The sequence below is a fragment of the Hippopotamus amphibius genome, chromosome 7 (assembly GCF_030028045.1).
Source record: "Hippopotamus amphibius kiboko isolate mHipAmp2 chromosome 7, mHipAmp2.hap2, whole genome shotgun sequence".
Taxonomy (NCBI): Eukaryota; Metazoa; Chordata; class Mammalia; order Artiodactyla; family Hippopotamidae; genus Hippopotamus; species Hippopotamus amphibius.
The window spans coordinates 16,352,502-16,377,014 of NC_080192.1; the positions used below are offsets into that span (position 1 = coordinate 16,352,502).

The window sequence follows — 24,513 nt, forward strand, 5'->3', positions numbered from 1 at the left end:
AGATGTTCAAGGAACATTTGTTGCATGAATGAATGAAACAGGTGGATGCAGAGATCATGAAGGGAAGGGGAGACTGGAAACGTGCCTGTTAACTTAAGGGTTTCAAAGGATGGGCTGCAGAGCGTGCTGGAGCAGTGGACCCTCGAGAGGAATCTGGGGCACCTGCCTCATCTGCTGGGAAGGCAGCTAACGCCTCCCTCACCAGCTGGCTGCCTGGGCAGCCTGGCTCCAGTCGGGTCCAGCTGCCAGGCCCCGGGCCATCTAAGGTCTGGGGGACTGCTCTAGAGCAGGTGGGCCAAGAACTTCTACTGTCACAGGCAGACTGGTGACATGCCTGGAATGCCCTCCCTCTTGAGCCTGCTTTTAGAGCCTAAGTCCCTGGTGACAGGAAACATAATGGGCGTAGGGCCTGGCACTGAGCTGCCCTGGGTCTTGGCAGGGCAGGGCTGAAGGACCCGTATCCCAGGGTTAGAAATACAAATAAAAACAGGACAGGTAAATATAGGCAATTATGTAGGATATCTAGATCCCAGGACCGTTTTCCCCTGACCTAGCTTTGTTTGTTTGGGACAGAAACACTTGGGAAACTGTAATCGCTTTACATGGTTGTTATAACTTATATAACAAATTTAATAATATTATTAAACAGTAAGATGGCAGCTCCCATTTCGTCAGTGCTTACTACGTGCCTATGTAGGTATCATGCTAAACCCTTCACAGACATCACCTTATTTCATTCTGTGAGATAAGCATTAATCCTGTAGGATCACATTGCACAATTCTATAAGGTATTACTATGATACCCATTTTACAGACAAGGGAACTGAGGTTTAATCTTTAATCATTTTCTAGGGTGACAGAGCTAGCAGATGAAAGAGCTGGAACTCACATTATTCATCCATCCATCTATTCATTCCACAAATAATTTTTGAGCACTTATTATATACCAGGTACCAGGGATTCATGAGCTGGTAATACAGATAAAAATCTCTGCTTTGTCCAGACAAGCACAACAAATAAGTAGGTTATATAGTGTACACTGGTCAATGCAATGGTGAAGAGTAAAGGGGGTAAGGAGCACCAGTGGTGGGGTGAAGAGGAGGGGGTGGGCTGCAGTCTTAAACACAATGCTCAGGAAAGACCCCACTGTCAAGGTGACACATGAGCAAGAGTAGAAGGTGCTGCTGGGTTGCTGAGTTGTGTGGAAGTGAGTCAGGGAGTAGAACTCTAATGCCTTTAAGCTTTGCCCAGTGGGGCAAATTGAAAAATTGGAGTCCAAGGAAAATTTCTATGGATTTACCTTTCTCTTAAGTTCATTCTTTCTTACCAGCGGTATGCATTTCCAGAGGAAGAAATAGGAAGGTAAACTAGAGAGGAAGTAAAGGTAGTCAAGTACAGCCATCTATCCATCCATCCAACCACCCATCCATCTATCCATCCATCCAATGTTTGTATGGCACCCATTATAAGCCAGATCTATACTTCTATTAGAACAAAGAATAAGATCTAGCTCTGTACTGCTGGGTACAATGGCCATTAGCCACACATGGCTGTTGAGTGCTTAAAATATGGCTGTGTGATGAATGGATAAAGAAGATGTGGCACATATATACAATAGAATATTACTCAGCCATAAAAAGGAACGAAATTGAGTTATTTGTAGTGAGGTGGATGGACCTAGAGTCTGTCATACAGAGTGAAGTAAGCCAGAAAGAGAAAAACAAATACCGTATGCTAACACATACATATGGAGTCTAGAAAAATGGTACTGATGAACCTAGTGGCAGGGCAGGAATAGAGACGTAGACATAGAGAACAGACTTGAGGACATGGGGTGGGGGGAGGGGAAGATGGGATATAGTGAGAAAGTAGCATTGACATATATACATTACCAGAAGTAAAATAGATAGCTAGTGGGAAGCTGCCACAGAGCACAGGGAGATCAGCTCGATGCTTTGTGAAGACCTAAAGGGGTAGGATAGGGAGGGTGGGAGGGAGGCTCAAGGGGGAGGGGATATCGGGATGTATGGATACATATAGCTGACTCACTTTGTTGTACAGCAGAAACTAACACAATACTGAAAGCAATTATACTCCAATAAAGATGAAAAAATTAAAAAAATGTCTGTGTGACTGGGGAACTAAAATTTTAATTTCATGCAATTAACTAAAATTCAAATTAAAAAACCTTGGAGCAGTGGAACATATTTTTCTGTTAAATACAACTTTATTGTTTTGCTAGGGTTATATTTCAGTTTAACCATTGCAAATTTAGCTCTGAATTAAGATTTATTCTAAGTGTAAATTATGCAAGGGATTTTTGAAGATTTAGTACAAAAAGAAGAATGTAAAATATCTCATCAATAAGTTTTTACATTGATTACATCATGATCACATATTGAAATATTCTGAACATACTTGGTTAAATAAAATATATGATTAAATTAATTTCTCTTTTTTTAACTCGTTTTTAATGCGGCTACTAGAGAAGTTTAAATGCTATACGTGGCTCACATAATATTTCTATTGGACAGCACTGTTCTAGACCTGACTACCCTGGAGCTCTCAGGCAACTGGGCAGAGCTGGGCACGTAATTGAATAACTGTAATACCATGAGGTAAGCACTATAATAGACCCAGGAACTGAGTGCTCTGGGGACAGAGCCTTCAGTTCTCACCAGCACAGGATCAGAGGCAGAGTGATGTCTTAAGCTAGGTATCTGAGGCAAGTAGGTGTTTGTCATCTGGAGGACAGGAAAGGGGATGTCCCAGGCATTGGGTGCAGCATGTATAAAGGTGGAGAGACATGAAACAGGGAGAAGTACCCCAGGAATGATGGGTGCTTGGTGGGAGGAGGTGATGTGGATAAGAATCAGGAAAGCACCATGCCGGTCAGACTAGGCAGGGAAAGAGAAGCCGGCATTACTCAGGAAGAGAAAGACGCATGGCTGGGCCCCCGTGTGCCAGCCACCATGCCAGATGCTATCTCCTATATTAGCTCATTCGTTGACTCCACACAAACTTGTTGAATACCTACTGTGTGCTAGGCATTGTTCTGGATGCTGAATATACGGAGGGAACAAGACAACGTCCCTGCTTTCAGAGACGTGCAGGTCGTAATATACAGGACAAGGAGGAAAGAGAAGAAACCAAGGTCAGAGAGGTCGAGTGACTTGGGCAAAGTCACACAGCTGGTGATAGGCAGGGCCAGGATTCTGATCCGGCTCTTTCTGATGCTAATGCGGATGCTCTCATACCCTGTCAAGCTGCCCACTATGTTAGGCTAGGAGTTTGGACTTTGTCCTGAAGGCCACAGGAGATCAGTAGAGGAGGGAGATACAGGGCAGACAGACCTGTGTTTTAGGTACCACGTATGGTGACCACGTGGGGGAAGGATGGCAGAGAGGAGATTGATCAACGAGCTATAGTCCTTGCTTTGTAGTTCTTATAGGTGCCTCTCCTTAGCCTTTGTCAGAACCTCCTCCTCCGTCCCTCCCCAGATCACTGCCCTCCTTCCTCGATCCTATTTTCAGTACAGTGGTTACAAAGAGACTTTTGGAACCCAAATCTGATTATGTCACTGCTCTCATCAGAACTGGCCAATGGCTTCCTTCCTGACTCGGAATAAAACCCAAAGTTCTCCCATCACTCCACAAAGTCCTACAGGATTGGGTCCTCTGTTAACTCCCCAGCCTCAACTCCTGCTCCTTTCCTCCTTTTCCACTCTACTCACAGTGACCTCCTCACTGTTCTGTCAACATGCCAAGGATATTCCTGCCTCAGGGTCTTTGCACCTACTAGACCCTATGCCTGGGAGGGTCTTCCTCCAGATATCCATAGTTTCCCCAGAGACCCAGATGGTATATTCTCTCACTACCTTGGAACCTCTGCTCAAATGGCACCTTATCAGAGAGTCTTTTCCCTCCTGCCCTCATGATTCTCTGCCTCCTTACCCTGCTTTATTCGTCTTGCTAGCCCTTACCGTCACCGGACACATAATACTTTATTCATCTATCCGTAAACCGAACGAAGGCAGGGACTTCGCTTTTGTTCACTTCTGTACCCCAGTACCTAGAATCATGATGAGTCCGTTGTAAGCACTTAGCTCACGTGACTGAGTGCATTCGCCCAGGCAGGGAGCAAAATGTAGAGCATTCTTTATAGCGCCCCAACCTGCCCAGAATGCCCCATTTAACCTCAAGGAAACCCAACGTCTCTTCCATTGTAGCCAGAGTTCTTCCCACATGACCCCAGCGCATCCCTGCATGTGACGTGTACTCTCTTGACTTTCTGGCAGCCACTCTTTCCAGGGTGGTACGGTATTGTTTGCTCCCGCTGGAGTCCTGCCAGTGCTTTCCCTGTTGATGGGGAATTTATCACATTTCAGTTTCTTTTCTCGATAACAGAACCTTCCAACGAATCCCCACTGCTGTACTCCCACAGGAAGCTGCTATCTTATTTTTCAGTATAAAGTTTAGGACAGAGAAAACAAAGCAAATGGAGCTGCTGCCCATCTCTGCTTACCCCATTCTCTTCACTCGGGCATGAAGAAGGGAGGAAAAGAGGAGAATGTGCCGGGAATGTAAAACTGCTATCTCCAAAAAGGACTGTGAATGATCAGCCCTGAGGGGCATCTCGCCTGATGTTAGGATTCCACAGAGGCGAAGGTACCTGCACAAAGTACCACCTCCGGATACAGCAAGGGCCAGAAGCCTTGTCTCTTGTCCCATTGGTTGTCCCCATACTCCAGTGGATACCCAAAGTGATGCTTTTCCCAACAGGACCCTTCTGTCCCCTCAATCACCAAAGAGGTGAGAAGAATGGAAAGTAGGATCTCAATCTGAGTTATTTCAGTTGAATCATTATAAAATTGACTGATTCTATTGATAATTCTGTTTCCTGCTGTCATCTGTCAGCCCCCCGAAAGGTCTTCCCTTGTATCCTTTTATACACAAAATGTAATACCAGTGGAGAAGGTGGCAAAAAATATTAATAGCCAACATTTTATTGGGTGCTATCTCGTGTCACCTCCTGTTGTTCTTAGTGCTTTTTTTTTTGCATTAACTCAGTCAAACCTCAATAAAAACCCTTTGAGCTAGGTATTATTAGAGTTCCCATTTTAAAGATGGGAATAATGAGAAACAAAGAAGCTGCCCAAGATCACACAGTTTGAAAGTGGTAGAGCCAGGATTTGAACTCAGCCAGTGCTGATTCTGGAACCTATGCTCTTAACCACTGTTTTTACTGTTTCTCTAGCCACTTAGCAGGGAAAAAATATAGCTTTCTGTTTTGATTTACGAGGAAATTTTAGCTTTTATTTTAAGTATATATTCCACTTTCAAATAGCCTGGGCTCTCCCAAGAAGTTTGGTGGCTGGAGGTCAGTTGAATGCTGTAAATTGTGTTTATTACCCACAGACTGGAAACTTCATGAAGATGAGACCAGGCCTGTCTCGTCACAGTGCATTCTCAGCCCCAGATGCCTGGTATGTAGTGGGCAGAAGAGAAATATTGTTGAATGACTAAATTTGTTTCTAGTTTTATGACTACTGAATACTACTTTTGCTTGATCTCAGATACTTGTAACCCGGGAAAAATTAGAGAAAAAACTCCTGCTCCAAATAATAAGCTTTCTCCTTAAGCAAGTGGACAGAGAACTTAGTGGCATTTTGGGTTTCAACTATTCAGATGGTTGTTACAATCTTCCATTTTGCTTTTTATATGTAAATACAGACAGCATAAGCTGTATTAGTTGGGGTAGTACTGGCTGCTGTAACAAAGAAACCCTTTAATTTCAGAGGCTTAACACAATAGAACTTTACTTCCCACTCACGTAGTAGTCCAATGTCTTGGTCAGGTGGTGGCTTTATTCCTCAAAGTGATGCAAGGACACAGGCTTCTTTTATTTGGTGACTCCACCATCTTCTGGGGCCTTGGAGTCCTCTGCTTCCAGCTAGGCAAAGTGGGGAAAGCACACCCATTTTTGAACACCCTGCTCTGGAAGTAATGCACATCACTTTTGCTTATATTCCATTAGAGATAACCAGTCATATGGCCACACTGGGATGCAAGGGAGACTGGGAAATACATCCCCAGATGAGCAGCTGTCTGTCAGCTCACCTGCAGAAGGAGAAGCATGAATATTTGGTGGGTGGCTAGAAATCTGCTGCTATGAAGAATAAGCTCCTTCCTGGGTTGCTTTTTATTGTAAGATGTCTACCAGACAACATAAGTTAGAAATATCACAACCTTAGCTAACTTTCCAAAACCTCATCTAGAAAAATGGAAGGCTCATGTCTCCCAAAGCATATGTATTCACTGATGTGAGCTGGGATGTCAGGCAGCTTGGAACAGGGGTCAGAGCAAAGCCTGATCACAGACAACTTAACCTCTTGAGACTCAGTGTTAACAGCCTAGTGGGGGATCATAACAGCCAAGCAGGGATCATAATACCCATCTTGCCATTTTATGATGATTAGAGGTAATACACATAAAGGTCCTGGCCAACAGAAGATAGTAGATAAGCCATAACTGGCATTACTATGTTTTCTGAACAAAGATTTCTCAAGAGAGCAAACACATTTTCTTTCTTTTAAATTGCTTTGAAAATAGAAAGTGTAGTAAAAAACAAGTAGTGAGCCTTATGTAAATATAAGTTGTAGGACAGTGCAGATGTCATGCTTTCAACGGCAGATATGGCAACATCGGTCCCACATCCAGAATGAAGCCAGAAATCAGAATCTAATCAGGCAGTATGACTAACCTGCTTGTATTTGCCTGAATTCTAGCAGGAGCCCTAAGAAGACAAAAATTAAGTATAATATTAATAGCCATGATTTATTGAGTGCATACATTATGTCTCAATCCTCACATCAACCCCCTGGGACATGCTGTTACCACCACCAATACCACCTATGTTATCACCATTGCCATTTTGCATATGAGAGAACCAAGGGGTAGAGAGGGAAAAGAATTGTCTGAGATGCTCAATTACGAGTGGTGGAACAGCGATTTGAACCCATGCAGTATGACTCCAGAACTCAAAGCTCTTAACCAAAGAGCCTGGGATCTCGTTGGAGGAAATGCTTTATCTATGTGAAAACACTTGAGTACAATGCATGATAACATTGTGCTGAAGTGTGGTTCCAATTATAAATGCTATAGGAATTCAGTCTGGAGAGGAACTCCTTGTGCTTGGGCATGACTGTGTGCCAGGCATTGTACTATTTCCATTCTTCCCATTTAAGGAGAGGTAGCACAGCATATGTGGAAGAACATGCACTTTGGAGCTGGACGGGTAGGGTTTAAATCCCAGCGCTGTTATATACAACCTGTGTAATCTCTGGCAAATTACTTAACCTCTCTGATATGGTTTCCTCAACTGAAAACAGGGTTTACTGTCATAAAATAGGTTCAGGATATGGTAGGTGTTATTCATTCAACAAATGCTGATTAAGTCCCAGGCACTTGGGAGCATCACTATCAGCCAGAATAAGCTAGGTTATGCTGCTGTAATAACCCCTGTATCTCCCTGGTTTAACACACATTTAATATTTGCTCACACTACTTTTCCAATGAAGGTTAGCTGGAACAGCTCTGCCACCTTTACAGAGGCCCAGGCTGGACGATGGAGGTTCTATCTCTGTACTTTGTGGTTGTCACGATAAGATTGCCAAGGCTGAACTTTCAGGATTGTCAAGTCATGGGCATTTGCCCACTGGTCCTTAAAAGTTTCTCCCTAAAAGCAACGCACATCACTGTTCTCAGGCCATTGGCCCATGCAAGTCATATGGCCAAATCAAATATCAAGAGGCTGGGGTAGTGGATTCCTGCCATGTCCCTGGGAAGGAAAAGACTCAGAAAATATTTGGTTAGCAGTTTTAACTACCACTACAGACACGATCTGTAAGACAGATCCACGAATCTATACTTTAAGAAGAAGAAACTGAAGCTCTGAAAGGTTGAGTCATTTGACCAAGGTCACACAGCCTATCCACTGAGAAGCCAGGCTCAACCTGCATGTTACTCACTCTGACTTTTTAATTTACATACACGATGTCTACAGACTTTGTATAAAAGCAGAATAGTTGCAGATCGGGGCAGGGAGGCCCTGCAAGTGTGGAGGACAGAACAGGAATTGAATAAACACGGCCTTTGTGTTTGTATGCAATAACCAGTGTGCTCTTGGGGGAGACAGGAATGGAAGAGGGGTTTAGGTATCAGCAGAAGAGACGCATCAGTAGAAGAGAAGTTTGGACAGAGAAGAATAGGAAGCACAGGTGTGTGGCAAAGGAACACACAGGGAGGATATGATCACTGCAGTGCTATGGGCCATGACTGGCAGCAGGGAGGGGGTTTATGGGGAGGGCATGCTGTTCCTGGAGTCTAGGGTAAGGTGATAAGGGGTAGACAGGAGTGAAGACAGCAGGAATGCAGAAGGGATGAACCTGAGCGCCGCAGAGGACGGGCGAGCTCGGCTCACTGGTGAAAAAGTAGAGAACCACCAAGCCATCTGCAGAACGCACCAGACATTCTTCATACCTCACTTTTCCCATCCTAGTCTGGTATGCTGCACCATTTATTAAAAAAAAAAATTCCCTAAGGCCTCTTTTTCTCTTGCCTTCTTCCTTATTTTTCCTTGCTGCTCCTTAGAAGAACGGGGCAGCCCTGCCACAGTCCTAGGTCCTTCCTGCCTGACCCGCGCTTGTGGGGGTAGGGGGCCTGGTACCATCTCCAGGACCCGGCCATTTCAGTTAAAGGAAAAACTCCAAAGGCCCAAGGGGCCAAGAGGCCTGCAAGTCGCCTCAGGCCCCAGGCCCTGCTCCATCCGAGGCCCCTAGTTTGCCCACCTCCAAAGGCAGCCTTGGCGGGCAGGGTGGGCACCCATCCTGGCGCCTCTAGCGCCCAGCTCTCCTCCTCTCTCAGGCGTCGCCCTCCTCTCTGGACGGTGGCGGAGGGCGGCAGTGCGGCGGCGGCTGGCCCCAGATTCAGCCTCCGAGCCTCCCTTCCTCCCCGACTCCGCCTTTCTTCGGGGAGGGCGCGGGGCCGGGGTCAACGCGCCCCTCTTTGGGCTTTCGGGGGCGCGCAGCTGCCCTGGGCAAGCAGCCCTCCCGCAGCCGGGGTGGGGGCCCGCGAGGCGGGGGTGCCGGCCCGGCGGGGCGGGAGGGGGTGCGCTCCGCGGCGGGGGCGGGGGCGCCGTGACTCACCGCCTGTAACCCAACACCCGCGCCGCTCCCCTCCCCCAGCCTCTCCCGCGTCCCCGGCCCGGCGGCCGCGGCGGCACCCGAGACAAAATGAAGGGGCGTCCGAGCCCGCGGCGCCCCCGGCCCGATCGCGAGCGGGCCCCGGCGGCCCCCGGCGCCCAGCGCTCTCGCCTGCCCGGCCCCGGGGCTCGGCCGGCTGCCGCCGCCGCCGCCAGGGCGCGAGCAGGAAGGGAGGCCGTGCGGCCGGAGCAGGGGTCGGAGGAGGCGGCAGCGGCGGCGGCGCAGGGCCCGCGGTAGCTGCGGCGGGCGAGCCCGGGGAGGGGGCGCCCGGGCTGGGAATCCCCCCGTCTCCGTCCCGGCCGAGCGCGGACGAAGCCCTCCGGCCGCCGCCGCCGCGGCCTAGCCGGCGCGGCACAAAGGGCGAGTCGCGACACGCACCCCTCCCCCTCCCTCCCTCCCTCCCTCCCAGCGCGGGGCGGCCCCGGGCCCCGGGAGGTGGGGGAAGCCCCGGCCGCGCCGCCCCCCGCCCCCGCCCCCGCCCAGTCTGCGCGTCCTCCTGGGGAGGGGGCGGGGGGCGCGGCGCCCCACATAACACTCCCCCTCCTGCGCTCGGAGCCACCCCTCTCCCCTCCCTCCTGCGAACACCACCGCCTCCTCTGCCGCCGCCGCCACCTCGCCCGACGCGCCGCAGCTCGCCGCGGCTGGTGGGCGGTGCGCGGATCGTGCGCGCCGGGGGCGCCAGATGTGCCGTCCCCGCCGCCGCCACTGACCCAGCCGCAGCCCGGGCGGGAGCCGGCCGCCTCCCCAATGCTGCGGGGGCGACCTTGAGCGCGCCCCGGTTTCCCTCGGCGGGGACCCCGACACCGCGAGCGCCGTGCCCGGTCCTGCCCTCTCCGGCCCGGCTCGCCCCGCGTTCGGACATGGAGGGGGCCGCTGCGCCCGCAGCCGGGGACGGCCGGGACTTGGGGCCGGGGGCGCCGGGCTCTCCCCCGGAGGCGCTGGTGGGGGCGACCGCGGCCCCCACGGCGGCGGCCCCGGAGCCCAGGAAGCCGCACGGGGTGAAGCGGCATCACCACAAGCACAACTTGAAGCACCGCTATGAGCTGCAGGAGACCCTGGGCAAAGGCACCTACGGCAAAGTCAAGAGGGCCACCGAGAGGTTTTCGGGCCGAGTGGTGAGTTGGGGGGAAACCCGGGGGCGGGGGGTGGGGGGGCTCGGGTTAGACGCGGCTGGGGACCCAGCACGCGCGCGGCGGGGTCTGGGGCGCGGAGGAGGGTCTCTTGGCTGAGAGGAGCTTCCCGGGAACCCGCAGAAGATTCCTCACTCTCTCCCCAGCTCCCCGTGGCTCAGGCGTGTTTCTCCTGAAACACTTGTTACATCCTGTCTGCGCATATTTTGGGGGTTTTGATCCCAGCAGCAAAGTAGTGTTTATGATTTGCAGACACTTCGCAATGTCGGGACCGTTGGGGTCTCCCTCGCAGGCATGCATTCATGCCCTGGAATGCCTTATTGCTCTAACTCCAAACAGAACTACATCCTCAGCTCGGAGCTGGTCCCCCAAACCGCATGTCCTGTAAGATGAATGAGACCCCCCCTCTCCCCTGCATCCTTCCACTCCCTATCACCGAGATGCTGCTGTCGCTGCAAGGGAGGACAGACTCCTGCCTGTTTTTAAGAGAGAAGGTTAGGGGAAGTAAAGTAAAGGCTGCTGCATGCCTGAGGGTTGTGACAGTTAGTTTGCTGCTGGCTTCTGGGAGGACTGAAATGCCTAGGGCATGGACAACCACACAGACGCCAGAGTTGCAGACTCGACTGCATTTCAGGCCCTGGCTGCAGGGCTACCACATTGCTTATGGGGTCTGGCCCAGCCACCCCACTCTTTGTGACAGCTGAAACCCTGCCAGGGTCCCAAGACCATTTACATAGCCCCAGGTAGCACCTTGAGTGCCGTGGGGTATCTGCATTGTCCCAACCTTGGCGCATGGTCATTGTCCTTTCTGCAGAACAGGCCCTTGAAATCCACACTGCTCGTGGCTAGAGGGTCGGGTTCAAAGTGACTGACTGTTGCCGAAAGATTTTGTGTGATGTGTGGCAGAAATTTAACATGGTTCTTTGATTTGCAGCATATCAGATGGATTTTAATCGATTTATGGCCGAAGTCAGGAACTAATTATGGGACTCCTGTGTGCACTTTTGGGGGGTGTTTCAGGGCCCAGGGTTGCTTATAAACTTAACAAATGACCACAGGGAAAAAGCAAAATGGACTGTTGAATGAAGCGGTAGGTTGATGTCAGTATTCTTCTTTTGCATCCGTGCAGGGAGAGTTCTGTGGACAAAATGGAGCACCAATCAGAAAGTTCAGTCCTCAGATTCTCAAATGTTTGGTTACCTGGGTAACCCCCTCATTCAAGGCTGTGCTCTTTGGGTTGATACCGCCTTATCACATAGCCTAAAAAAAGGTCTGTTATAGGTTAATTGGAAATTTGAGTGATTGTACCTTGTATTTTTAAGCTGTCTCCCGTCAGCAAATTCCATAGCAAGTAAGTAGTTGAGAGGGCAGGTGCCGTTTTTGTAGGCTGAAACATTTCAAGGGGAGATGGTTGTAAAGATGACCTTTGAGGAGCACACTTGCAGGTCTATGGAGGAGGAGGAGGAGAAGCTGTGCTCTTCATTCACGCTTTTCGTCCGAGGTGATATTCCCCAGGCTGGATGTTGAATAAGCAAAAACTAAGCCTAGCTCCTTGCTCATGTTGTCTTAATAGCTGTTGAAGAATCGCGCTGGGAAGTTGGAAAGCGAAGTAATGAAAACCAGACGCGGTTGGAGCTGCAGGTTGAGGATGTGAGCTTGTGAGGGGTTGAGTGGTAAGGGTGTGTCTGGGATTTGTGAGGGGACACAGACGCCGGAAGGCTGGGGAGCTGCTGCTAACTGCAAGAGGGAACGCTTGGCTTATGGTAGACATCTCTCCGAGCTTCAGTGGGGCCTCAGGTGTTTGTCTTGCTGTGTGATCTACGGACTAGGGTAGAGTGAAAGGGATTGCATCAGTAGACGGGAGCCTGCCTGTCTCTTTTGGTGGGTGTCTTTCCCTTCATTTGCAGGAACTCTGAACGTTCCGTCGGGATTTAGCCGAATGGCCACTAGGGGGCGCCCTGAGAACGGAAGAGGCTCATTTCACAGCCGCAAGGTTTCAGTCCTGCTCTTATTGTTCAGCCCTAGTTCAGTTTCCCTTTGTGCTATTCATTTCAGCTCAGTATCTTGTTTTACTCAAAAATTATGCAAAGATTTTGAATCTGGTAGCAGATCCACATCCAGAAACTGGCAATCCCCAGACTGCTTTCTACTTGTTAGATAAGCTTAGGATGTTAGCAAAAATCATGTGGTGAAAACCCTGCACTAAGCAGATGGGAAAACTGAGGTTGGGTGCAGGGAAGGTTTCCTTGGCCTCAAGTCCTCCCCCTGCTGAGCACACTGCTTACAGATGGTGTCAGAACTGAGGTGAGAAACAGGAATTGTCAGGTGGAAAATTCCCTCTGCCTGACAGGACAGAAAATAAAACAAATATCAAAAAAATCGGTCAGCAAGTTGTTCTTGCCTGTACAGTGCTAGGTGACTCAGAATCTGTCAAGAGCAGCAAGAAATTTTCATCTGAAGTGCGAACCTGGAGTTTTCTTCTGGTTCCAAGGATGCACTAAACATCCACAACTCGCTTTTGAAGATGCAGCTTAGGAGAATTCAGAGCACGCTGTCTCCGTTCTGCCTTTTCAGTCTTTGGGTAGAATTGTGAAGTGATGTTTTATTTTCACTTGTGCCCACGCCTTTCAGACTGCTTACCCAGAGGAGCTGTGCCTTTCAGCTGCTTTGCCAACATGAGTGGCTGAAGTTGGGTGCTGGGTGTCAGGCTGCATGAGATGCTGTGAAAGCAGCACCCCTGAGACAGAGAAGTGTTTAGGAATAAGAATGTTGTGGCTTTTAATTGCACGTCTGGAAGAGCCTTCTGAATGAAACAAAACACCACGCAGCATCAGCATTCCATGAAAGGAAGTTCCAAAGAAGAGTTGCAGAATCAGGAACTTGGAGTCAGCTGGTCCAGTCCTCTGAGTGGTCCAGGCATCCTCCCCTCTTCATCCCAAATGTAGTCTTGCTGTTACTTCCTGAGTACGTCCACGAGAAAGGACTCAAAGTGGCTCTTCCAGAACTCAATGAGCCCCACAAATGATGCACTCTTGCAGCAGGGCTAAGAGCCCTGGCTTACATTCAAGTCCTGACCGATCCCTGACTAGCTTTGTGACTTTGGGCAAGCTGTGTAACTTTCAGAAACCTCCACTTCCTCATCTATAAAATGGGCTACTATAGTGCCAACTTCATGGACTAGTTGTGAGAATTATATAAAATAACCTATAGAAAGCCTCAAAAGGGGAAATTAGCAAATTTAATTTCCTCTTTTAGTGATGTTTTTTCTCATCTCACTGGGACTTTCATTTAGATTTTAAGGCCATCAGAGAGGTGTGATGCACTGGACAGTTAACTTACTTGGAGAGAGGTAGGGGAAATAATCGTTTCAGGTTAATTAGGGAAGTGCGCCCATAGGAAGCAGAGACAGTCAGCCAGATTCTGATAGGCTCTGAACACATTTCTGAGGCCTTGAATTTGGGCTTTGTTTATTGCACAACTTTTGTTTTGATACAGTTTCTGGCAGGGCTGTGGAGCGAGCCCCTGTGTTATAACATGGCATTTACTTTAAGCCACCCCCCTGCCGCCCCGGACCCTCAGGCTGCACAGAGCACTGCCAAAAAATCCAAGAGCAAAAACAAACAACGTTTTGGGGAGAGGTGTTATGCGATCACCTCACCGTCAAAGGCTAAGTTCAACTCTCCCTCTGCACCAGGTTAGCTCCTGTGAGCAGTACATGGTGTGGTGTGAGCCACAAGTGGGTCTCTGGGAAGGCTCTGGCATGGGAGGGGCGGGGCTGGTGGGCAAATCGTGCCCCCAGTTTGCCATGGTGCGTGGGTGATAGGGCATCCTTGCTCAACAAAGGAACTGATTTTACTAAAAATGGATGTTTTAAGCACCTGCCCAAAGTTATTGATAGCTTGGTGCTGGAAAACTGCAAATCGGGGGTGAGAGTTAGGAAGCTGGCCTGCTGAGCCAGGGGTGCATGGCTGTCACATGCGTGGTGGCTGAGGCTCCGTGTTGCAGCTAAGGCCCACACCCAGTTTCAGGGAGTAAGGGACCTCGGCAGACATGTAGTCCAAACTTCTCACCCTTGCGGTGGGAACAGTAAGTCACAGAAGTGTTAAGTGACTTTTCTGAGGTTGCGGGGCTGGTAAGTGACTGGGCTGGGCCTAAGAAATCAGATTCTTGGTTTGGTATTTTTCCGTTGCTCATTGAATAAATCTTTACTAGAGCAAGACATGATCCTCACTCTTCAAGAGTTTATAATCTAGTAGCAAAGACGAAATGTACTTACAAATATTGAACTAATTCTGCTCAGTGCAACAAAGATTTATTGCCATCTGCCATATGCTTCTCACCATGTTCAATTCTGGGACATACACATGGATAAGACCCGGGGAACTTACAGTCTGGTGGGAGAGACAGAGGGAGCAGTCGCTAGGCCGTGGGTACGTCTTCTCTACAGGAATCAGTTACTTCCGGAGATGTTCAGGTTGGAACGTAGCTCATAGAAGATCAGTTCATTAAATTGAGTTCCATGCTACACAGGAATGCACCCTCCCTTATTGCCGCTGCTGCTGTTGTTACCACCAGCTGATATTTTTGAGAGCTGGGGTGCATCGTGCTGTGCTAAGTGCTTTACAGACACTTTGTCTTGTTTGATTTTCACCACGATCCTAAGAGGTGTGCATTCTTGTTAGACCCATTTAACAGATGGGGAACACAGAGCTTGGGGAGGTTAAGTAACTTGCCCACAGTCAAACAGCTAGGCAACATCAAGCAAGTCTGTCTATTTTGAGACCCATCGCTGCTGGAGAAATGGAGAACCTTCTTTTTGATGCACAGTGGGTGACCTCTGGATTTGGGTGCCGTATTTCGCTCACGTGCCAGAAGACCAGCCACAGAGTGATTCTTCTCCTGGGGGATTAGGGAGGGCAAGGGGTGTGGAAGATGACCCTTGATTTGGGTTTCCAAAGACTGAAATATGGAAGTTTTCAGGCAGAGGGCAGATTCAAGGGTGAGCAGGCCAGATCTCTTGGAATGCGGGCTTTCTGCTGGGATGCGGTGGGAAGCAAGGCTGGTAAGATAGGATGGGGGTAATAATAATAACATTTAATAATAATAACAGCAGCAGCTAATTCTTCTTGAGTGCTTATAACAGGCCAGGTCCATTTAACTAATTTAATTCTCATAACAATCCTGTAATCATCTCATTTTCCAGATGAAGAGACTGAGTCACAGAGAGGTTCGCTAACCTGCTGAGGTCACTTGCAGCAGCAGAGCCGAGGTCTGGACCCAGGCAGCGTGAATGCAGAGACCTTGGCCAGCTCCCTACTCTAGGTGGGCTGAGCTAGGCTCTAACCGCAGCGGGGCTCTGAGCCCATGGATCTGGTCCGCTGGCTTGGAGCAGGGAGCCAGCCTGGAGGTTTTCGCAAGAGTTGAGCTATGAGAAGATAAGGATAAGAATGGTGTTGGGGGAGAGAGACGTCTGCTAGTTTTAATGTCTGTTTTAACGAAGCAGGTCAGGGAGCTCTCCTCCTGGGCACACACTGAGTTCTTTGTGCCTTCAGCAGCCTCAGGTTCTGAAATCCCTGGGGGGCCTCGAGAGGTCAGCTGCTTCACGTCTCTGCCTGCAGACAGAAATGCACCCTCCTCGCTCCAGGACCTCTGATCTCACTTCCTCTTGGGAAGCTGCAAGAGATAAGGACTGAGTCAAGGTATCTTGTCTGCTGGGAAGCCCCGTGCCAGGCACATAGTAGGTCCTGAGCAAAGGCTTGTAGGACGGCACAGAAGGGAATACATTGAGCGAGGCACTGTTTTAGGAGGTGTGGAGGCTGTAGGTCATCACCCCTGACCTCAAGACGCTTTCCATTTTCTGGGCAAGAAAAGACAATGGCTGGAAATGAATGGCGGGTTACGTAGCAGAGTCTGCAAAGCTAGGCAAACCCTTCCCTGCATGATTTCCCTTTCTGTTACATTTGCTCATGCACTCGTTAGGGGGAGAGAGGCTTCCTGGCCGTAGCTTCCTGTCCTCAGTGGCTCCAGAGTCAGACAGCCTAAGTCTCATTTGTCTTTCCCACATGAAAGTCCTGGAGCATCTGTAAGTTATGATTTGTGAAGTATCTGCTTTAAAGCAGAATGCATTTATCATCCCGCTGGCCCAGACGACACTGTACAGCGCAGGAATGAGAAGATCCCAGGCCCCGGCATGGGAGGGGCTGGGCCAGATGACCCACCCGTGAGTGGAGTCTGGCTGTATTGATAAAAATTCTCTGGAAACGGTCCAGAAGCAGCCAGATGTTGACTTCACGGAAAGGCTCTTTGGTAAACTTTTAACTTCATGTTAAACCAGGACTGAGCTAAAGATTCCCCGTATGGAAGACACAGCCCCCACTGGGGTTGGCACCCATTTTCCTTTCAATCTGGCAATAAACCAGGTGTATTTCATGAGGGCCTCCTATAGTGCCCAGGACAGTGGGAAGTTTCAGAGCAGAACTGACAAGTCCTGCCATCGAGGTCCCGAGAACTTAGTTGGGGTGTGGAGTGAACATGTCTGGAGTAGTCTGAGAACAATACAAGGGGGTATGTAAACGGGAAGGAAGAAATCACGGCTGCGGAATCGGACAGACTTGGGCTCCTGTGCGTCCCTGCGGCCCGGCAGCTGGATAATCCTGGGTGAGCCACACGTTTCCTCCGAGCTTCTGTTTCCTCATCTAGAAAAGGCAGCTACCAGTATCCTCCTGAGTGGGATTGCCATGAGAAGTAGGATTTGGAAGCTTCCAGCGCAGATCCTGTGCAGAGTAGGCTCTTGAAAACCAGAGCTGGTATTACTATTTTGGTGAGAAGTACTAGCATGGAGCACCTGGTAGCCTTCTTATTCCGGGTCATGGCGCTCCCTGCTTTAAACCCGCCCGTGGGCTGCCGAGGACTCAAACTCTGCGTTCGCCACGCCCTTCAAGTCCTGCCTGGCTGTCCAAACTCCCGCTTCTTCATCTGCTAGTCTTGGCCCTGTGTCAGTTTCCTTCAGAGCTTGTGGGCTGGATGATTTGTCTGTTCACACCCTCCCCTTCCTCCCCCATTAGAAGGGAAACAGGGTCATGTCTTGCCATTGCATCCTGGCCTGTAGCCTGGCGCCAGGCATATTGTAGGTGCTCAGTAAGAATCAATGAATGAACGAACAGCAGTGTGAAGAGTGCAGTCTGGAGGAGGGAGGGTCCTGTGGAGGTGGGAGGCAGCAGGGAAGGCTCCTTGGGTCCCCGTTCATCCTCCTTTTACGGGTCACCCCCTCTCCTTACTGCCACGTGGACAGCTGTGGAGGGGCCAGCATGGCCAGGTGCATCTCCCTTTTGGTGCTGCACTGAGGCTGCAGGGGCTGCTCCTCAGTTCTTTGGAGCTCTGTGGCCTCCTTGGGTCACTCCCACACTTCCAGAGGACGCCAGCCCCCCATCTGAGAATCCCCGGTGATCAGCTCTGCAGAGTAGGCAAGCTGGAGATGCAAAGTACATTTGCAAGATTTTCAAAACATTTTCTCCCTGGGTTGTAAATCAAGTACTTAAAGAATTGTAAACTGGCTGGAGTGCGGAGTTAATGTATGTCTGGAAAAAACACCATCGTGATTTGCCTTTTAAAAAGAATTCCACTTCATTTACTTTCATTAGAGGTATCTAGAGGCGGCCTGAGGTTTCCACTGGGAGGGTGCTAAGAGGCTGCTGTGGTAGGTTCCCTCCTTCCCTGGAGGGAGGGGAAGGGCGGTATTCAGATGGCCCAGGGCGCAACTTGCATCTCTGTGGTCAAAAGGGCGATTTCCTAGTTTACAAAAAGGGAACTGCTTCTTTGTCAGTGTTTCCTTGTGCCCCAGTTCCCTCTCGATCGTGTCCTGCTCCTGAGTAGTTCACGTGGCTCAAAAGCCACAAAGGCAGCTGATGGGTGCAGGTTGGAAGGAATCCTTGCTGGCTGTTGTCATTTCATTGTGAGTTGGGCTCAGTTCACGTAGGATTCACCCCAGCTGCCAAGGACACTCACCGGGAGGTGGAAGGGAAGCAGACAGTCCAATCCAGGAATCCAAAAGGGAGAGCGGGGTGGTTCTTAGCCTGCCTCTGGAGGCAAGCGCCTGGGTTTGAGACCCTGCTCCGGCCTCCTGTGTACAGTTGAGGCGGCCAGCTTGACTCAGTTTCTTCATCTGTGAAATGGCAGTGGTTGTGAGGATAAATGAGTTGTATGTCAAGCTCTTAGAAAAGTGTGTGGCCCACAGAGAATGTTATCCTTGGAATGTTATCTCTTGGAAAAGGCAGAATGGGGTCTCAGCCATCTTTGTACCTTGGGCAGCCTGGGCACAGGGCATCACAGAGTAGGCGCCCAGGTGTTGAAGCCCCTTTCTTCACCTGTAAATCGAGGGGCCAAAACAAAATGCTCTCCAAGGTCCCTGCCAGCTCATAGGAAGAGAATCCTGGGATTTGCTGAATGAAACTGGTGAAATGTGGACTTCATTTCCTGTCGCCTGGTTTTTGGCAAGAGGTCTCCTTGTTGCAGGAAGGGGAAGTATCTTTAGCTCCCAAAACTGTTTTCAGATTGTTAGATGCAGGCTTTGTCAGGTGTAGGGAGAGTCTGTATTTCCATTCAATGTTCTAGGCAGACATTGCTTTTTAAGCATGTCTATGAGTTGAGTCCTGGCCTAGGCTCTATGTGAGTTAGAACATTCTCACTTTCAAAGAACCTATCAGTTTTCTCATCTATAAAATGGGATGATAATAGAACCTGCCTCCTAGGTTGTCAGGGACAGTGCTGAGAACAGTGCCTGACATGCAGCCAGTTCTTAGCTGTTATTATTTGGGATTCAGAGAAAGGCAAACTCATATTCTGCTGGGTTGCTTGGAGGGATCCTCACTCATTCCTTAGCTACTTTGAGTTTAGGGGACTTTGCTTTTGGTCCCAGTGAGGCCGGAGGCCTGTGGCTGACTCTGTTCTGCATTGTGCATTTGGGTCTCCCTGTGCTTTTAGCAGCGATGGGGGACATTCAGCCTCCAGGGAGCTCCTTCATGCTGGGACCAGGTGGGTGGAGGCAAGACTGGGGTGGAGGAAAAGACTAAGGAGGGGCCCCCTCCCCAGGGGAAGGCATGTTTTTGGCAGCCTCACTTAAAAGGAAGAATTGACCAGTATATTTACTACTCTTTCATCCTTAAAGATGAAATCACTCCATCAAGCTCACCTCTGTGGAGCACTTTACATTCGCCAGGCCTTGGGGTGAGTGGTTGCCTGCATCGTCTCACTGAATTCCTGGTCGTTCTTAGATCCCCTCTTCCTTCCCTCCCCTCCCCCTTACGTGACAGAGATGCTATCACAACCCCCCATTTACTGCAGAGGGAACTGAGGCCCAGGGACACACTATTTGTGACCTGGGGATGATGGCAGGAAGGAAACACACGTCTGTTTGAGCTCTCAGCTACGACCCTAGATGGCTTCCAAGAAGGAGTAGAAATAGCTGTCATTTTTCTTTCTGCCCTCCAGGTCACACGTTTAAACATATTTTATTCAAATATTTGCCAAGCACGTCTTCTGTGCCAGGCACTGTGTAGGCACGAAAGGGGTGGACAGCAGGGAACAGCCTCTGCCCCAAAGGAGCTCAACCACCTCTTGGTTCTAGGACGTGCAGCTACCCTTTGTCATTTCTAGATCCCCAGCCTTTGTGGTCTACGTTTACCCCTTCTGCTGGTCCATTTAAGGAGACATATTCCCTGTTGTGTTTTCCTTTTTTTTTTGCTCTAATCTCTTAGAATTTCATCCCTTTGCATCAAGTACATTCATTATGCAGCCTTGACTTTCTCCGTATCAATTTAAAGAGATGCCAGCAAATTTTGAGAAGCTCTCAGTGGTCCTACTACCTTGTCTATCTCTTGGTAGATTAGAAAGTGAATGCCAACTAGCAGAAGCTGTGGGAGGGAAGAGGCTGGTACTCAGGTTGATCCGATGAGCTCAGAGCCCAGCACGTGAATGTGTTTGAATGGGAAGGCAGAGCAGTGATGCACCCGCTCCAGGGAGAACCCCGCTTTGCATCCTCCTCGTGGTTAATTGATATCTGTTTCCCAGGCAGAATCAAATGGAATGCTCAGGGAGGGAACCAGTGTGTGAGTGGGTGTGCAGGCAGCTGGTGGCAGAAATCCTGGAGAGGGGAGGAATGATGTGGAAATCTCCAGTGAGTCGTATCCACCTTCTTGAATGTGTAGGAAGGTCCAGGGCGGAAGGAGGATCTTTTCCCTAATGGTCATAATAGCAGGAAACATTTATTGAGTGGCAAGTGTGAGCCAGGCACTGTCTAAATACTTTACATGCCTTCTCTCCTTTGAGCCTGTATTATTAGTACATTCATTTTGCAGACCAGGAAAGACAGGCTTAGAGAGGTCACAAGATTTGTCCAAAGTCACAGAGCTGGGATGTAGGGCGGGGCTGTCTGACTTCAGGGTCAAGGTTGTAATCACTGGGCTTCACGGCCTCTCATGGGTGCCTCTCATGGTCTCCTTAGAGGCTTCTGCAACTTCCTGCTTTGGTTCTTCACCCACATGCTGCAGGGTGGACTCCCATTGAACTCAGACTTACTGCTCAGAGAAGTTGTCTCCAGGCTTGTGAAAACAGCAGTTGGAGGTTGAGCTTGGTTCTGTGAAGCCAATTATTCCGTGTCTTACTCATTTATGTCCTCCCAGTGCCTGCTTCCGTGCCTGGTGCACAAGAAGGCGGCCATACATGTTTGTTGAATGGCTGTGGAGTGATAGGAGTCTGGGGATGTTGTCAGGAGGCTTGGGGGCCCGTCCCACTGTTGCCACAGCTTGAGCTGTGTGACCTTAGGTGAGCCACGCCTCTTCTGTGGCTTCAACTAATTTCTCTGTAAGATGAGAGTTCTGGGACTGATTTGGAGCTTACTTTCCATCCGGGTCCAGAGTCTGCATCTGGTGAGCCTTCAGGTCTTGTCCCCAAATTGCTTCAAAGTGGCAGTCACTGACTCCTCCCTTGTTTGTCCTCCTTCACTGGAAGGCAGGCTCTTCAGGGCATGGATTTTCACCAGTTTTGTTGACTGGTGTATCCCAGGGGCCCAGCATGGAGCCTGGCAAATCAGTATTGGTGGCCTGCCTGCATGCATGCCTGAATCAATGATTGCAGTCTCCCTCTTGCTGATGAAATCTCAGGATATAAAACAATTCTGGGGCTAAAAGCCCAAGAAGAAAACTAAGGAGCAAAAGTACCGTTTTCCAGGAAAAACACCATCTTTATAAAGGCAAGATACAGCCGAGATGGGGAAAGTTTATTATCTCTACTAGCCGAGGGATTAGGGAGTCAGGCAGGAGTCCTCGAGTTTTCATCAACTGGTGATGCTTTTTGCAAACCACAGAGAAAACAAAACAAAAACAAAACCTCTCCCATTCCTCCTCTCCCCGCCCTGCCCCACTGCCTCCTTTAACTTTAAGCCGAAAAAGCACTTGCTGCTTGAAACAGCTCATGAAGGAAGAAATTATAACAAATATTTTGCATTTCTCTGGTGGCGGCACCATCTGAATTCCTTTCAGCCCCACAATGAGTTCTAATTTTATGAAATGTTTGGATTAGCCACCCATTTTCCGGTGGAATTTAGGAGGCTTGTATCCGTACTTATGCTTGAAGTGAAGAAATCTCGTAAAATCCATGCGGGGCCCAGTGGGACGTTGTAGCCAAGGACAGAATGACCATCAACAGAATGACGGGGAAGAGAGAGCTCTGTCTGGCAGCTGTGGGCAGGCTTTGTGGATGGTGGTGTGTTCTTGAGCCACACTCTCTGGGGCTTGGCCGGGCTGCATACCACTTCCAACTGATCATGGCCTATAAAAATTCCAGCCCACATACAGTGCCTTGTACCTGACCTTGTTCTTTCAATTCCCAGAGCCAGAGAACGTTAGGGCATCTGGTAATTGGGTGAGAGGCATTTGGTAACACAGGGTGCTCTGCCCCTCCCCCACCCCCATAGCACTGCGTGCCTTGTGTTATAATTTCCAGTACACTAATCTCTTTCCGCCTCTAGACCTGCACGGTCTCATGGGGACACACGTGCCTATTAAAGTTAACATTGATTACAGTGAAATAAAATTAAAAACATAAGTTCCTGAAATTAAAAACTTCAGTTCCTTGGGCATACTAGCCACATGTTAAGTGCTGGATAACCCCTACGGGGCTAGTGGCAGCTATCAGACAGTGCAGGAAAGATCATTTCCATCATCGTAGGAAGTCCTAAAGGATGGCGCTGCTCTAGAGGCCGAGTTTAATGACAGCAGGGACACGTTCCGCCCGTTTCCTTATTTATTAGCTCTGTTCATAGCACTTGTCACCGTCTGTCATTATCTCTAAACAACCTCATTCATCATTTTTTCTGCATCTCCAGTGTCTAGAACAGTACCTGGTGTATAGTAAGCACGGTGAAGAGTTTTAGAATAAATGAATGAAGTTGTCTGCCTGATTCGGGATTGCTTTGCATGCGCCTGCCACATAGTAGGCCTTCAGAACAACTAACTGAATACTGGCAGAGTTGTAGCTCTTGAATGGATTCATCTGACATTTGCTGAGCACATACTATGTAAGGCCTTCAGGCTGTGATGGTGGGCGAATGCACATGACCCTCTGGTTCAGGAGCTCAGCCAACCTAAGGGCTCTGAGATTTGCAGGGACATGGGAGTCTCCTGCGTGTGCCGGTTAAAATGCACCATCCTTGGCACCCGCACCAGAGAGCCTGGTCCAGCAGGGCTGGGGTGGGACTTAGGGAGACCTGGGAATCTTCAGCATTGTAACCGGAAAACACAGGGGAACGTGATGGGGTTCGTCCATGATCCGTCCTTGGGAAACACAGCGATGGGAAGCTTGTCGTCTTCCTCCGAGTAGATACACCACCCCGCTTTCTTCAGTCCACACCCTCTTTGGTGATAACTGGAGGGCCCTAAGACCCCAGACCTTTATATTGGAGCCGTAGTTTGAGGTCTCTTTGCCTGCTATTTTTGCATGGAGTACTAATGATAGCAAACAGCAGGAATGGTGCCGGGCAGTAGTCTCAGCACATTGAACCGCTGACCTAATTCATCCTCCTGGTCACCCTAAGAGATGCACAGTGTCATCATCCTCGTTTTACAGTGCATAAACTGAGGCATGGAAAACTAAGTCACCGACCCACGTTTGCACTACTTGCAAATGGAATTCCAACCCTGAAGTGCAGCAGGGCTGCTGCTCTCAGTCACTGGACCTTGAGCTGCTGTGCCCCGAAAGCCGAAAGTGCCTTTATATCCTTTTCTGCCAGTTGCTCCGAATCATAAAGTTCAGGTGTATTTATGAAATGCCTGTTTAGGGGATTAACACGTGTGGGCCTTAGGAGCTCTGTTGATCTACAAATGCCCATCCCTGGCCTCAGGGGGCATAATTCAGTCAGACATTCCCTTGGGCCGCACATACCCCAGCCCTGTGTGGTGCTGGCAGGTGTAAGAGGCTTGCAGCTGACAGACGAGACAGAGGCAGAGGGAGGGACTGCCGAGAAAGTGTCGCACCCAGGTTAGGTCTTCCTCTAGACAGGAAATGCAAAGCAAAGCTTACAAGCTAGGTGTTCCCTCATTTGGCTGCTTTCGACTCTCTATTCTTCACATAGTTTTGCTGGCGAATAATATGCCTCTTTCCCCCAGTAGGGGTTCCGAGTGTGTGAATTTTGTGTGTGTGATGGGGCGGGGGGGTGTCCAACATAAGGAAAGATGTGCCTCCCTTCCGCCCTTTCTTCTCCACCTAGCAAGACAGGAAACCCCTTAGAGTTGGGTGATGCCCAGAAACTCCTGACCCACTTTGGAGGACCTTGAAAGAAGGGGAGTGAAGGGAGAGGAGAGAACATTTGTAGAATAATCACCCTCCATGAGGCTGTTTACATGCATCATCTCATTTCACAGCCACTCTGTCATGAAGGGACCGTTATTCCCACTGTGCAGTTAAAAAAAGTTGATGCTCAGAAAGGGTAACAGATCTGCTCAAGTAAGCAAGGTAGCACCTGAGTTAAAAACTCAGGTCTGTCTGACCCCACTGTGGGCTCTTCTGGCTACACGGCTGGTTCTCAGTCCTGGCTGAACATTAGGATAACCTGGAGACCTTTTAGAAGCT

At 49.5% G+C, this 24,513-nt stretch overlaps 1 protein-coding gene and 1 long non-coding RNA gene across 5 annotated transcripts in view; one reads left to right on the forward strand and one right to left on the reverse strand.

Moving 5' to 3' along the window:
• Positions 1-2,193: 2,193 nt before the first annotated feature.
• Positions 2,194-9,349, reverse strand: LOC130856521 (uncharacterized). 2 transcript variants are annotated; one of them, XR_009054603.1, is made up of 4 exons: positions 8,849-9,349; positions 6,763-6,795; positions 5,833-5,952; positions 2,194-4,358 (listed from the first exon to the last, which is right to left on the reverse strand). It is a non-coding gene; the product is annotated as an uncharacterized LOC130856521 (long non-coding RNA). The 2 variants fall into 2 exon arrangements; XR_009054604.1 differs by lacking the exon at positions 6,763-6,795 and having other exon boundaries at positions 2,195-4,358.
• Positions 9,350-9,729: 380 nt separating this feature from the next.
• NUAK1 (NUAK family kinase 1) overlaps positions 9,730-24,513 on the forward strand; it is a 68,786-nt gene continuing 54,002 nt past the window's right edge. For 2 of the 3 annotated variants that reach the window (XM_057740946.1, XM_057740947.1), the window contains exon 1: positions 10,262-10,377. Coding sequence is in view for 1 of the 3 variants with exons in the window: in XM_057740945.1 (XP_057596928.1) it covers positions 10,123-10,377 (255 nt within the window). In the remaining 2 variants the exon portion in view is untranslated. Of the gene's footprint in view, positions 10,378-24,513 lie in introns of all 3 variants that reach the window. The other variant, XM_057740945.1, reaches the window with a different exon arrangement.